The sequence below is a fragment of the Ostrea edulis genome, chromosome 3 (genome assembly GCF_947568905.1).
Source record: "Ostrea edulis chromosome 3, xbOstEdul1.1, whole genome shotgun sequence".
In the NCBI taxonomy this organism is placed as follows: domain Eukaryota; kingdom Metazoa; phylum Mollusca; class Bivalvia; order Ostreida; family Ostreidae; genus Ostrea; species Ostrea edulis.
Window position 1 is genome coordinate 67,800,256 of NC_079166.1, and position 16,984 is coordinate 67,817,239.

Consider the following 16,984-nt stretch of genomic DNA (forward strand, 5'->3'; position numbering starts at 1 on the left):
TATTTCAAATTTGAAATCATTCTTTGGATGACCTTAGCGAGGTAAAATTATTATTATTATTATCTATTATCATCAGCATTATTCTTTCAGAGAAATCATATATATATATATATATATATATATATATATATATAAAGAAAATGTAGTTTGATAGATTTATCTATAGATTCATATACAAAACAATATGTTGCATTGTTATGTTTATTATAATTTGATATAGTGCATTGTCCTTCAATTCAAACATCAAATCACGAATTATGTTCAGTATGGTTGATACGAACAACCACTTAAAATAAGGGGGTTTCACAATTTTAAAAAGGTGTATGACCACCATTTGCGCTGATGCATTCTTCACACTTATGACGCATCGAACAATTCAGGTTATGCAGAAATGCCTGGGGAATGTTCCGCCATATGACTTGTCCATAAACAGAACTTCTGCCCAATCTCCGTTATTGAAACGACGATGCCTCCTACACCATGGTAACCTCGCAACATGGTGCCGCCAGAGCAGAACAGGACGGATAGCAGAACGTCGAGGACGGATGTTTGCCTCTCGGTATCTGTTTCTTATCCGTGGGCGCCCAGCGATGCTTCTAGCGGTCATTGAAGCCGATTAAAATCGATTACGCAAATGTGACTTCCAGTTATACATTATTATGTACGTATCTTGCCGACATGACGTCACACGCGGGAGTCCTGATCGTGGGCGGTACCGAACGGTGCTAATGTGCTGATATCGTTTCCATAAAGTATTTACAGTGTTATTGTAACCGGGTGTAATAATAACACGAACTCCGGTGCTGTGGTTTGTATCTTTATTGTGGCGATGTACCTAAAAATTATTGTTGCATAACCCTGAAATACAATCAGAGTTATAAATACAAGAACAATAACTCTGCATAAGAAGTTTACAATCAAGTTCCTTATCAAAATATTAAAAGATAGTTTAAAATACATAGAAATTATAAATTACAATAATTTCTTGACTCAATAATCTTTCCCTAAGCTTAGCATGAATAAGCTTATCATAGTAAAGAGTTTATGATATACACAAACTGAATAAATTCTAAATAACAGATAATTCATGCTAAACTGATAAAGTACATGAATTGAACAAAAAGAAAATTGACTATAAATGCTTTATCAATTTGCATGTGAAATACTAAATTTATAGTAAAACATTTCTACAATTAACCTTACCTTCCATGAGGTGCAAAGGTCGGTGCAAATATTAAGCAATCCTCCTACTTTATAGTATGTGTTGATGTTCTAAATATAATAAAATAGGTATTTACTGTATAGAGTTATAATTTATTGTATGAATGAATACTTACTCTTAAGTATTTATAAAGTGTAATACATTCATTCTCTCCTTTAAAAGTTAAACACATTAATTTGAATCTTATTTAATTATATATCAATATGTTCTATATCAATTATTTACAGCATTCGTGCAAACTTGCAAAGATCATTCAATCCTCATATTGTCTATCATTCAAACATTCACTCAGACAAGATAAAGTAGTGAAAATAAAGAAATAGCGCATCCTAAGTTTAATACTAACCTGCTCAAATAGAATAAATCTCCATCCAGTAAATCAATCAACTAGTAAAGAACAAGCTGCTATATGAAACTTTTATCCAAAAACCCTTCTGTGCCACTTAAGCATGAAAACAAGAATACCTGTCCTCAAAAGAAATTTCCCTCCTAAAAACCATGTGACCAAACTAGAGTGATCTATAAATAGTAACAATTATCCTTAAAAAAAAACCTGTTCTGCATGGTAAGCAGTAAAATTTAATAAGTAATGAAATAACAAGACAAACACAAGTCATAGTTATAATAATGATTTCAATTAGATAAAACTTTATTCTCATATCAAATTTCAAAACTCTGAAAAGAAATTGAATTAAAGCAATTTATTTTCAACAAATGAAATCCCTGAAATAAAGTATTAAAACATGTAAAATTTCACTCTATTACATTATTATGAACTCTAAACTGCCTTGCCATATTGCTTTAATACATCCCAGCCTTTAGCATCTCAATAGCACGCAAACGATTATTTTCAATCATAAGTGGCATCTCTCGGTCAAAATTTTATTCTAGAAACCAATGTTTTTCTGTTTCAGTATAGTGAAAGCTGTCAAGGAATGCGATAAATTCTAATCGATTACTAACCACGTTTCGCTTAGGTTCGAAACTCCAGAAAAGCGTACTGTGGTCATTAGCAGGTTGGGAACACTTCCCCTATAGCGAGATATTCTCGCTAAAACGCGATTATCCCTCTTTAGCGAGAAATAAACATTACCATAAACAGGTGTTCTGGCGTCTTTATTGAAAATAATGGCAAATCCTGTGCAACGCTGAATAAGTGCGACACGCACTCAACATGATGCGAATTGTTTCTATGAAATTGACAACATAGTCATGAAATTGCATATCAAAGTTGCTGCGTCAGAGGGAAGCAATCTGAAATCCAATACACATCGTGAGTGTTTTTGTTTTGATTCATATATTTGCAGAAGTATCAGACATTTTAACACTTTTTCTTCTTTTCACGTGAATCACGAAAGGATGTACTCCGCGGGTGTTTTTCTCGGTTGTACAGGATATATCTATTCTCGCTAGAGAGGGATAATCGCTATAGGGGAAGTGTTCCCAACCTGATTAAAGCAAATCGACCGCGATATCCAACAAATTGAGCTGTATTGTTAACCGTTCTTTGTTTCGACTTTATTCAGAGTAGGATTAAATTTTTTCAGACCAGTCTTGACATTCGTTTTGAACAGACTTTTCTATTGCCCCATTACACTCGATAATTTCAATATGAAGACGTTTCGTTTGTCATCAACTTTTGTAGTTTAGGTTTAGTGTTAGTTTACATTTTATTTGCATGTAAAAATTCTATCGTCCTGAAGAATGAATACGTCGTTCCAAAAATTTGACAATTCAATATTGTTCGTGTGTGTTTGATAATTTTTAGTGCTCATATATATATATATATATATATATATATATATATATATAATTCAATAAAAAAGCAGGAAAAAATACAGTTCCAAAATATATTTTTTTGAACTGTATATTTTCCTGCTATATCCTTCCTATCTATCTATATATATATATATATATATATATATATATATATATATATATATATATGAGTTTAATATCCACACTAAAACCACTGACTCGCATGTGTACCTTATGCCATCCAGTTGTCATCCACCACACACTTTCAAAGGTGTGCCTAAAGGTTTGGCTACTGCTCAACTCCTACTATTTTCCAAGAACAAGGAACAATCTTCAAAACTCATCTCACTAATAAAGGATATGATTGATGAGATGTCACGACAGGAACGACAGTCTCCCTCCAGTATAAAGGACAACCTCAGAATGACAGGGTTTCATTAGTCACTACGTATCATCCCGTCTTCAAGAACATCAACGGTATTCTGAAAAAACACCTGCCCATTCTGTATGCCAACAAAAGAATGGCTGGTGTTTTTAAGGAACCACCGATGGCATCCTTCAGACACCCCAGAAACCTGAAGGACATGATGGTAAAGACTAATCTGGATAACCCTTTACCTAATGGAAGTTTCAAAACATGCTCAGACCTCAGACATCAATTATGCAAATATAGCTCAGACACTGAGGGTTTTAGCAGTACTGTTTTAAAATATTGGGAAACTTTTCCTGCAAAACCAATAACTGCATCTATCTCATCAGTTGCGATGTCTGTCAGAAGCAGTACACAGGAGAAACTACAGACCTTCGCAGAAGGGTCAACAACCACTGGTCCTCTATCAGAACCAAAAAAGATTTGCCAGTAGCAACACATTTCAATGGCAATAACCATCGATGGGATGACATGATAGTAGTGGTTACCGATCATGACCATTTCATCAGTCCAATAAGTGAACTTCGCCATTACGTAAAACAAATCAGTATACTGAGGACCACGTGACTTACATAGCCAATAGAAATAAAGCAGACAATCACCCTGTCAACAGTTTACGAGTTGTTGACTGGTCAATCAATAGACTTCGATGTTGAGAATTAGTTTAGCAGTAAAAATGTCACTTCTAGATCGTATTAGTTTTATATAAGTAATCGTTTTAGGTGTACATCAATGTATATTATATATTAGATACGACTATTATGACGTTATAACGTAATGATAGTCTTTGCGACGAGGGAATAAATACATGACGTCACAATACAAATGTAAACGCACATGCATTGATTAAGATTTATTCTGTCTAGGAGAAAACAATTTAATGTAATTAATTTCTCTAGCAAGTCTCATGGAGGTTGATTCGGTTGTAAGTTTATAAAATGGAAATACATTGCACTTGTCCAGGGCACGCGGGAAATTTCGTGTACTTGGATCGCTAATTTCTTGGCAGTGGACACGCATCCTGGCTGTTAGTTGTGTTCCGGTTTGTCCAATATATTCCTCGCCCCACTCGTTACAAGTTATGCAATTAAGTAAGCTTTTCAACTTGCACGAAATGTTTCCATTGGCAGTAAAAGATTTTACGTATTTAAAGGTAATAGGACGTAAACGTACTGTATATAACAAGGGACGCATGCCACACCTCAAGTCATCACATGTAGAAATTGCGTATTTTTCAGGTGTTTAATCAAATTTCGCTGTTGATAATAATTTCTTTAAGTAATGTGGAGTATGGGGATACTTTTCTGAAGTTCTATATCACGCCCAATAATTGCAAAATTCTTCCTGGCTTCCTGAAATATGTTTACATACTTTGGTTTGTAGGTTGTCATAAATGATATTAGGAAAGGATTGTGGTGTTTTTTTTCTTGGTGTTCTACGTATATGTTGTGGATTTTCTTACTTCATTTAACATGACCATATATATAATCTCTCTCTCTCTCTCTCTCTCTCTCTCTCTCTCTCTCTCTCTCTCTCTCTCTCTCTCTCTCTGTGTGTGTGTGTGTGTGTGTGTGTGTGTGTGTGTGTGTCTGGAAAGTATGTTTAGTAGTAAAACGACATGTCACAAATGGAAAGTGAACAAACCATCGCTTACTCGGGACAACAGAACATGTGGAAACGAAGCAAATGGACATAAGGAGAACAATTTTTAAAATATAATAAGTAAAGCTAATGTCTAATAAGCTTCAAGATTATTCTTTGGATAATAAACGAAAGTTCATCAAACACATCGGATCAGTGTACCGTTGTAATAGGGATATCTGACTAATCTGACGTTTTCATGGAGATCCATGTTCAATATGTAAAACTTATACGGTACCAATTTTGGTGCACCAGATACACATTTCAATAAGTAATGTCTCTTCAGTGATGTTCAAGCTGAAATATTGGTAATCCAAAATAAAAATAGACTTGTAAGAACTACAAAACAGAGTGCCAAAGACTGGCGTCAAATTCGTCTAAGGATCAGAGCTATGCATGAGGGAGATAATCCTTCATCACAGAAATTAAACATGCATCCGTATTTTCAAGCTAGTAACGAAGTACTTAATACCTATATCAGGGTATTTTCCACTTTTATTTTAGAATTGCAATAGTTTGATTGGTAAAATACGGAAATATTATGTAATAGATAATTAAGAGTGCAATTTCTGTCTAGCATGGCAATGATGTATCAGTATACAGTCTTGGTCTGTTTGATGGTGGTTGTTTTCGCTGAAAAAACAAGTGCGGAAGTCGAAGTAAGTAAATTGTCATTGTCGTATAAATTCAATTAAAGATATGTCGTATGGGAATCAATTTAATTATTTTTCAGTACATACAGATATAAAACTTATAAAATAATCAATGGATATTCTTAAACACTTAATACACTCCAATCATTTAGACATATTCAGGAAATCTAAGGAACAATTGTATTGGTTTAAATTTTTGTAGTGTGCATTACTCGTTCCAGTTTCATCGTATAAAAGTATTGGCGAACGGAGCGGAAGTTTTAGAGGATGTTCAGTACGACAAGGACAATAAAGTAGCGCTTCTAACTGTAGAAGGACAACAAGCGGGTGACGAAACCATATGTCAGTCAACAAACTTCCACGACCTCGAAAGAGTATTCTATTTTATATACTTTTGATTTTTTTTAAATCAATCTGTCTGAAAATAATGTCACCTAAGATCTAATATAACATACTTTTTCATTCTTAATCAGCAATTACTGGCTTTGAAGTACGTGAACAGTGGAAAATGCTACCTAGTTCATAGCAAGGAAACCCCATCTCAAATTGAAAGTGTGTTCCGCAATGTAAGTTAATTACATTTATAAGTTATATCACATGATAGCAAATATTACATATTACTACATCCATGATGATCGTTACATATCTGTATATCATAACCTCCCCGTAGCATTATCCCTTCCTTCTTATGAGAATATGGACAGTGTTATAGTTTATGTTTTGTAATTTTCCAAAGCATGGGTATCAATTAATAAATCGCCAGTTTCGTTAGCATGGTTTGTCAACCATTAAATGTGCTAAACAGAAGAAGAAAGCAAAATTTGGCATGTCACAATTGATATTCCAGTCAATGGGTTGAATAAATATAAATTATTGCACATACTTGATTGTAAAACGTAACAAAATTCTTACAAACATAAACATTGCTTAGTTCAGTAAATGTTGTAACAAGCCCACATCCTTGTACCTCATGCATTAACTACTTATAATATATATGAGAAATGGTGTATATCAACTGTAAGATATCTTTCAAAAATCCAAAGAACTTTTATTAAATCTTAAATCACAAAACGTTTTTTCCAAAATTAACAGCATCAAAAGGAATGACTTTTTAATCCTTACATAACCATTCCTCACGCTAATTTAAAGATTATGGTCGTTATAACTATCTAGTTCGTCAATACAACCTATCATTGAGTCAAATGCTGTCTAACGTGCTTCATACCAATTGTTAGGCTATTCTTGGCACACTGATTTTGACTACGGAAAACTCCATTTACCTGATCAGGATATAGGGCTCACTGCGGGTGTGACCGGTCGACAGGAGATGCTTACTCCTCCTAGGTACCCGATCACACCTCTGGTGTATCCAGGGGTCCGTGTTTGCCCAACTATCTATTTTGTATTCCTTATAGGAGTTATGAGATTGATCACTGGGATCAGGTGCGTAGGAGGAGTAAGCATCCCTTGTTGACTGGTCACACCCGCTGTGAGCCCTATTTGACATAGATATTAAATGCAAATCAGCATAAATTGGTATAATATCAGCTTCTCCATCGTCAACTTCCCATATTTATGTAGCAATATTCCATTGTCACCTGCATGTGGCGTTGATTTCTCTCAACTAATGGGATAGGTGAGAGCATCTTCTGTATATGATTAATTTTTTAATGGAGACAAGCTAATGACAAAGAAGTTGATGTTACAGGAGTTTCAAAAGTCTCGTTTAAAGAGAGCATTTCGCAAATTTTATTTTCGTCAAAAAAAAATAGGATTTGCAAATTAAACCTTTAATTAGCAAATTCAATCTTTTATTAGCAAATTCAATATGTCATTAGCAAATTCAATCATTCATTAAGTCTAATGCGTTCCATACCAATTATTAAAACGTTCATTACATACTGATTTCGATTACCTGATCAAGATAAGTGACTCACGGCGGGTATGACCGGTCAACAGCGAACACATACATCTCATAGGCACCTGATTTCACCTCGGGTGTGTCCTGGGATCTTTGTTTGTCCTAGTCTTAATTTTGTATTATTTGTAGAAATTATGAGATTGGTTTTTGCTCTTTAATTTGTCATTAAAACAACACGACTATCAACATTTTCATGAAACAAGAGACTAATATGCTTCAAAGTTCACCTGAGTGTTTAGAAGTGTTTAAAAAGATATTTACCATTTTTAATCCCATGTTAAAATATCTGACACCAACCTACATGTAGATATAAAGGGTTGTGACGTAATTGAACCTGAATATACACAACATGGGGATTCCTCAATATCGATATAATTAACATGATCTTGTTGTTCTAAAGAAGAATATTTTTAAAGATTCCCCCCTGTATTTATATTTTTTGTGAAATTATATTCCTGATTTTACATGTATAGCCACACTAACCTCAGGGTTCATGGAAAAGGTAAAGGTGTATTCAGAACGTTTGTATATTGATATGATTAATGGTGGTCATGTTCCTCTAGATTTTATTTTTCAAATTTCCTATATAGTGAAGCCAACACTAGTCAAATATGAATATACGTTACGTAAGGATGTTTGTATTTTGATATGCTTAAGAGTGTTACTTGATAAGAAAATTTTCAAAGATGGTATATATCTCCATGTAAAAGTTTGTTCTATTAAGGACCCATCCTGACCCATCTCAGATCATGTTTGCTTGCATATAAATGATGGCAAATTATGGCCCTGCAGGTCTTGAGGAGAAGCGCTTTATAAAGCATGCCATGAAGTATTGCTATGTACAAATTTGATCCTGATTGTGACCCAACCTTTCTCCAGGGGCCACAATTTGGATAAATTGAAATATGGACTGCCTGTTAATGATTGCATATTGATATGACGACTTATGGCCTTGCTAGTCTGAAGAAGATTTTTTAAAGATATTTTCCCTACAGATATCCATGTAAAACTTTGAATCCCTATTTTGGCCCCACCCTACCCCGGAGGACATGGTCTGAATAATTCTAAATATCCGTTCATTAAGGAAACTTCCATGTAAGTTTTGTCTTTTCTGATCCAGTGGCACTTGTGAATATTGTTAAAATGTGCCTCAATATTTCATTATTTCTTATTCAATCCCCTTTGAAAAGGGTGTGAACCTTCATGTGAACAATTTTCAATTGCTTTCCCATAAGGATGCTTTTTGGCAAGTTTGATTTAAGTTGGCTCTGTAGCTTTGGAGAAGTTGAAAATGTGTAAAGTTTAAGGACAGACAGACAGATGGATGACGGACAACAGGAGATCAGGGGGGAAAACCCAACTGATTTTAACTTATAGCTCAGATAAACTAATACAATCCACAAGTGAATTTCGAGGGGGTGGGATCAGCAATCTTAACTCTATTCCGCTAGGAACAAGTTAAGTTCGGCAGCCCGAATTATGTGATTGGGCTTTAAAATTAAGTAAACACGTTCATTAAAGCTTCCTTTAAAATCTACTATAATGTGAATAAAATGATTCCACCCGATAATTCATTATTCTTATAAATTATAGATTAGGTGATCACACTCAATTTGACATTTCAAAGACATTGTATGAAAAGGTGAAGATGACGAACGGTGATGAATCTCATAACTCCTATATGGTATACAAAATTAAGAGTTGGGCAAACACGGACCACTGGATATACCAAAGGTGGAATCAGGTATAAAATCAATATGTTTATTGATAGCCTGTCTCGATTTAAAAACTGATCATACGTAGAACAAGCTATTGTGTATTGAATTAGTTGAGAGACATGAACACCATATGAAAATGATAATGGAATATTGCTACATAAATGTGGGAAGTTGACAATGGAGAAGCTGAAATCATCCCGTTTATCATAAATTTGAAATGTTAGTTTGCGATTAACATCTATATTCAATAAATATCTAAGTACGAACCAGATGTGGAAGACTGTGTGGTGTTTGCACATAAAATACTCAGTTCGGAATAATGAATCTGGAATATATACGAGGAGCTGATTATTTTCGTCGAAACACAGGTCATACATCTACATTGTTATATGAACATGTCCCTGCAAAACATGATAATTGGGAACGTGACATGATCTGTCGTGCGTGCTAATAGACGTATTACCAGTAAATATTTGTACACTCTCCTATAATCAAAAGTATTCCTGATAATTACATCTCTATGCGACTCACCAGCAGTAAGACGAAAATGTACGACTGTTCATGGAAAACACTTTCTAAACATTATGATAAACCATTCCATCTTCTTTCAACTACAGTCCAGCTGGACATGTCATTACTGGTGATGTTGATATAGTTGAAAATGAGGACCTCAAATCACTTATTCTTAAAGGTCCTAAATACAGAGAACCTCGGTCTTTTAATTGGCGACAGAACTTCATCTCTATTATGAGTTATGTCGAAGATTATGCCAGACGATGGGCTAAATATGAAAAAGAAGAATTTGATACATTGTCAGAATGGGTTAAAAGCATAAGAGGGATATTAAAATCCCGCATTAGACACATGAAAACAAAAGTATGTACCATCTATCCTTCTGTGTTTAGTAAACCAGAAGTGATAAAAGAATTAGATAGGTTACATGAGGAATATGTTTTGGTTCCAGCTGACAAAGCTAGTAACAACATTGTCTTTGTTTGTAAGGCTCATTATTACAACTGTATTTTAAACGAACTTGGCATTAATTCCACTTTTGGTAATCATACTTATACTCCAACTGCCCTTTCAAAATATGAAATTCTTCAAAACCATGCTTCAGTTTTAGACACATTTAATATTCCAGTCAATGGGTCGAATGAATATGAGTTACCGTACCTATACTGGATTCCTAAACTACATAAAAAACCTTACAAACAAAGATACATTGTTGGATCCAGTAAGTCCTCTACCAAGCCCCTATCTTTGCTCCTCACGAAAATGTTAACAGCTGTGAAGGAGAAACTTCAAACTTATTGTGCGACTACATATGCCAGAAGTGGTGTTAATCAAATGTGGATTCTAAAAAATTCTAAAGAACTTTTAGTAAACTTGAAATCACAGAATTTTTCCCAAATCAATAGCATTAAAACCTATGACTTTTCAACACAATACACGACCATTCCTCACGATAAATTAAAGATTAGTCTTTTTGACATCATAGACAGTTGCTTCTTCAACAAAAGCGGAAAACGGAAATATTCATATCTAGTGATCAGTCATTCAAAAACTTACTTTGTTTTACACCACTCTGATTCCACGCACAAGTACTCTGAAGTTGAAATAAAAAATATGCTAGAGTTCCTCATTGACAATATCTTCGTGGTCTTTGGTGATCAGGTCTTCCAACAGTCTGTTGGAATTCCCATGGGCACGAATTGTGCTCCTTTGTTAACTGACCTGTTTCTATATTCATATGAAGCAGAATTTATTCAAAAACTTCTACGTGAGAAGAAAAAATCTCTCGCTGTGACCTTCAATTCGACTTTTAGATATATCGATGGCGTTTTGTTTATTAACAATGATAGCTTTCATTCATATGTCGATTTGATATATCCCTGTGAGCTCGAAATAAAAGACACCACAGAGTCGTCCACTTCTGCTTCATACTTAGATATTTTATTGAAAGTAGACATTAACGGCAAACTAACAACTCAACTGTATGACAAACGGGATGATTTCAGCTTCTACATCGTCAATTTCCCACATTTATGTAGCAATATTCCATTATCACCTGCATATGGTGTTTATATATCTCAACTGATTCGATATGCAAGAGCTTGTTCTGGGTATAGTCAGTTTTTAAATCGAGGTAAGCTACTGACAAACAAGTTGATGGTACAGGGATTTCAACAGTCTTGATTGAAGTCAGCATTTCGCAAATTCTATGGTCGTTATAACGATATAGTTCGTCAATACAACCTCGCATTGGGTCAAATGCTGTCTGACGTGTTTCATATCGATTGTTAAGCCGTTCTTGGCACACTGATTTTGACTGCGGATAACTCCGTTTACCTGATCAGGATATAGGGCTCACGGCGGGTGTGACCGGTCAACAGGGGATGCTTACTCCTCCTAGGCACCTGATCCCACCTCTGGTGTGTCCAGAGGTCCGTGTTTGCTAAACTATCTATTTTGTATTGCTTGTAGGAGTTATGAGATTGATCACTGTTCGTTATCTTCACCTTGCATACAATACCGGTCAATAAGAGCGTCTAAGACCATTCAAGTTTGTACCATAAAAGTATGACTTTATGTGCTTCATTGTTGCCAAATGGAACAGTTTCGGGTAGTGTCAACAATTTCTGATGATTTTAAAATAATCAAAAGACATGAGCATTAGGATTTCCATATTTATTGTAGTAAATTCGTACACTTTAGCACGAAAAGTTACTATATGTTAATCTTTTAAGTTCTGATTTGTTAATGAAATTAACACGGCATGATACTTTGATTGTTAATATTTAACGTCATTTGCCTTTCATTTCACACAGAAGAAAAAAGATTCCTCTCCAGCAATCGGTCGTGATAACTCGTTACTATATCATTCGCTTCCTGACCGGATTGTTGAGTTCAAGCCTAGCTTGTAACATGATTGCGTTAAATCTAAGAATTAAAGATAGGTAGTGATTGCTCATTCGTTAACGACTGACAGTTAGAACTCTCTCGGGGAACCCTCAGTAGTGCAAATCATAAATATAAATTTTGTTGTACTTCAGCGACAGTTGTGGAGCCTCAATGTAAATGAAAAATAATCAAAGGGACGTAAAACAAAACAACCGTCTGCACTTATTATATATGCAGCCAATATCAAACTGTATTTCCTAAAGTGACTTGTAAGGCGAGTTTTGATTGATTTTGAGGCCGGATGTAAATTCAATCGGAACTCCTCAAATGTCGAGTGCGTGAGAAATTGGAGGAGTTCCGATTAATTAAAATTAGGAAACTGAAGTGAGATGTTTTACGTGTTTTAAAATTTGGGGTAAATAACGTGACTGAATTGTGAGGAATACGTACTAAGGAACAAACGTCAGCAGCATTTCTTCCTTTGCATGTAGAGAAATAATGATGCATTGTGAGGTCACGCTATTTACCACCATCTTCAACTGGACTTTCGGAAATTAACACCACTAAATAATCATCAAATGATATCATTTTGTTACATAGGAAATCAATTCGTTATCCAGATCCAATCAAGAGCTTACGGGAATTTACCCCGGGTTGTATTCCATACACCCATCGGCCCTTGACTTGACTTGGATAGCTGATAATGTCCTTTAACCTATCAACCCAATTAAAAAAAAATGGAGATGCAAATGCCATCAGTGCAGCCAGTATGTAACTACTAATTGATACCCGGAATATATATTCATATGGAATCTTCATTTACTGCATACCGGTATTCTTTATATGTAATTTTCCATATGCATATACAATAAATTATTGTTTTTGGTACACACATCGGTAGGTTATTATTAAATGAAGATTGTACGTATTATTGCTTGAGGTTTGATGAGAAGGGATAAAAAAAATGTATGATCACCTATTTTAAAGCCATGAGTTACAACTCCTAAAGGCAGTCTAAAACCGGCATGAAATTAGTCCTATAGAAAGGAAAGTTTTTGACCAGTGAAATTCAACGTTATACGAGTTTATCGCTTTGTATTTTTGATTCTATGATAAAAATGAAAATTAAAATTCCTTTTTGTTATCTAGGGCATAGTATATAACACAAAGACTCTCTCCTACAAAGTTCGAAAGAATAGTGTTCCAGCCGAACATCTAGAGGCTCAAGCTGGGAAAAAAATTGCAAATTTTTGCAAAGACTACGACACGAAATGGCTGGTAGAAGCACCTATCATCAGTGAGAGAAGTCGTTTGAAGCGTGCTTTAAAGCGTAGTTGTTCCAGCTTTTGTGTTTTCTGTAGCTTCAATCTCATAGGTAAGTTTCAGTGACTACTTCTATACCCGCCTTTTCTAAAGAAAGTACGGGTATATTGTTGTTACCCGTCCGAAAGAACCCCTCTTTAAAAAGTGAAGATAACGAACAGTGATTAATCTCATAACTCCTACAGGCAATACAAAATAGATAGTTGGGCAAACACGGACCCCCGGACACACCAGAGGTGGGATCAGGTGCCTAGGAGGAGTAAGCATCCCCTGTTGACCGGTCACACCCGCCGTGAGCCCTATATCCTGATCAGGTAAACGGAGTTATCCGCAGTCAAAATCAGTGTGCCAAGAACGGCTTAACAATCGATATGAAACACGTCAGACAGCATTTGACCCAATGCGAGGTTGTATTGACGAACTAGATAGTTATAACGACCATAGAATTTGCGAAATGCTGACTTCAATCGAGACTGTTGAAATCCCTGTACCATCAACTTGTTTGTCAGTAGCTTACCTCGATTTAAAAACTGACTATACCCAGAACAAGCTCTTGCATATCGAATCAGTTGAGATATATAAACACCATATGCAGGTGATAATGGAATATTGCTACACAAATATGGGAAGTTGACGATGTAGAAGCTGAAATCATCCCGTTTGTCATACAGTTGAGTTGTCAGTTTGCCGTTAATGTGTACTTTCAATAAAATATCTAAGTATAAAGCAGAAGTGGACGACTCTGTGCTGTCCTTTATTTCGAGCTCACAGGGATATATCAAATCGACATATGAATGGAAGCTATCATTGTTAATAGACAAAACGTCATCGATATATCTAAAAGTCGATAGTCTATCACATTTTCTTTTCTCTTAAACTCCACTTTCACCTCATTTTAAGCAGTAACCAATTCATCTTTTAGAATATGATAGAAGATGTCCTGTAGATGCAACATTTTTTTTGCAATTTTCAAGTTTAGCCTGAAGGCGAAATGTTGGTAAAAAGAGGCTTCTTATTAAAAAAAATTGGTTTCCAAAACTCATACATTTAACGCAATAGCCAAATAATACTTTGAAGATGATTTGTGGTGTCCAGTAGATGTGCAATAAGGTGTCAAATGTTCATTTTCATCCTGGGGGTCAAACGGGGGTGTCAAACAACGTATTTAGAACAACCTGGTTCCCAGAACTCATCATACATTTTATTCAGTAGCCATCTCATCTTTTGCGAGATGATTGGTGGTGTAATTGAGATATGCACTAGTTTTTCGGAATTTTCCTTTACGCCTTGAAGGACACATGAGATTGAAAACACAACAAAACATTCCGGGGCTCAGTTCATTGTGTCATGTGCAACACGAATATATTTGTGGTGACATTTCTGAAAACTAAAAATCTTCCTTTCACAACTCCTTTTCAATTATCATTCTTTTTTTTTTAGTAAGTTATGGATTTATTCGTTATTAAGTTATGAAATAATGATATGGAATACTAACACAACATTCTAAGTTGCATTAAATTACCACTATACACTGTAGTTTCAAAATTACAGCCAAGTGTTCATCACCACGTCGAAATAGTATATACCACCGCTACTGTTAGCCAGCCTTATGCATGTACAAAATGTACATGTATAAAGTACAACATCTGAAAATGAGATGAAAAATGTAATTTTTGGCAATGTAGCTGTAATATATTTTCCCCAGAGGGCATATTCTCACCTGAGCATTTTTCGCTAAATTTGATAATGTATACTCAAATACATGTAAATCATAAATTAACGAACGCGACGGAGAATATATCTAAGACAAACACTTGCATGCGGGTATTACTGTCTGTTATATTAATAGGTTTCTCCAAAAAGTGTGGAGTGTTGCAAATAATCAACATTTTCCGTGTAAACAGTAAAATGGTAAATGTTTCCTACAAAATATCTCTACTGACATTTCCGCTAGCTGTTTTCTGTTTTTGCAATTAAATCATAAATGCACGGTGAGCAGCATTTAGTCGTCTATCATTTTAATAAACAAAGTTGTAAACACATTTATCTAGGGGTTAAGAAATATGGGAAAGTTAATTCAAGCTAATAAAAGATAAAACAAGTACCAAATACAGAAATGAGAGCAAAATGTCGTGAATAAAACATCACCAAAAAAAAAAAGGAAAAGAAAGCATGTGATGTCAACATAGGAATGGTGTTGAAAAAGTAATAGAGACAAAATTTATGCCTCTGCTGTGTACCTCTGGAATAAAAGTCCAATGCTCTACCGATAGAGCAAAAAGGGTTACCGCGTTAGACATGTATGTAGTACGAAGGTCATGTATTCAATACGGCTTTTTAAGAACAGACTTTAACCAATAATTACATATATTTGAATGTGTTGGCTGAAAGACAAAAAATGTTATATCATGCGCATTAGTGGAAACATATTTAGCGAAGTCGCATAAACACCATATGTGCTCATGAAGCTCAAAAGAATAATGTACAGGTGCAGAAAGTTAATCCACATTTGAACTGGTTCAAGATTTCCATATACACTGTTGATAAGTAAATATAATCCCCAATGTGACTGATGGATTTATCTACTGGGCAAATATATTACATGCAAATGTAGTAAAAGAATGGCGAATGACAATATGATACACTGCTATCAATCTAATTAAAATTAGATCCTTTGATCCGCTTATAATTTTAAGTCGATTGCATTGCTACCTGTTTGTAAACTGACTACGGCACGTGGTTTTGTAGGCGACAGTTTACATACGACACATTAACTGAATGTATATAGCGGGAATTTGATTCTAACAAAGGAAAATGTTAGTAATCTGTCAGTAAATCCTTGCAATGTGCACTTTTATGAAATAATCTGGATGGCTTTTCGTAATGGTTTTCAGTCAAGGTGGCGATATTTCACCTGTATATCGGCATATAATTTAAATGAGTGTACGGGTTTGAAGTTTTCACTTTCTAAATGAAAATGTATCATTTTGTGCATTCAGACAATACCGGTATCATACTCGTACTTACAAGCGTGTGGTATAACAATCCAGATGCGTGATCAATAGATTAAGGCTGCTCGCATGCGATTTTTTAAATAACCTTCCCTCGATAATTGTAGTAGTTTATATAGTCATACATGTATAATAGACGCAGATATCACCCCAAATATTTTTAATTAGCCGTAAATGAACATTATCAGGGGGACTAGGCTACCATTGCAGTAATAATTACTTAAATGAAATATTTTACTCTATTTTGCAGAATGAGAAAGTCTTGACAAGACGACATGAAGCTCATGTGTACATTGAACATGATATAAAAGTATGATGCATGCAAATTTTTGATTTCTTCTTTGTTCAACATCTGAAACTGAATGAGGAAAAAGAAGCTACGACTCGGAGTCAATACGTAACTACA

At 34.9% G+C, this 16,984-nt stretch overlaps 1 protein-coding gene across 2 annotated transcripts in view; it reads left to right on the plus strand.

Moving 5' to 3' along the window:
• Window positions 1-16,984, plus strand: part of LOC125675496 (uncharacterized) — a 26,200-nt gene continuing 9,216 nt past the window's right edge. Inside the window, exons 1-6 of one of the 2 annotated variants that reach the window (XM_048913218.2) lie at window positions 1-41; window positions 5,629-5,710; window positions 5,926-6,078; window positions 6,178-6,270; window positions 13,394-13,619; window positions 16,829-16,904. In XM_048913218.2, the coding sequence (XP_048769175.2) occupies window positions 28-41; window positions 5,629-5,710; window positions 5,926-6,078; window positions 6,178-6,270; window positions 13,394-13,619; window positions 16,829-16,833 (573 nt within the window). In that variant the 5' untranslated portion in view covers window positions 1-27 and the 3' untranslated portion in view covers window positions 16,834-16,904. Of the gene's footprint in view, window positions 42-5,628; window positions 5,711-5,925; window positions 6,079-6,177; window positions 6,271-13,393; window positions 13,620-16,828; window positions 16,905-16,984 lie in introns of those variants that run through there. The other variant, XM_048913219.2, reaches the window with a different exon arrangement.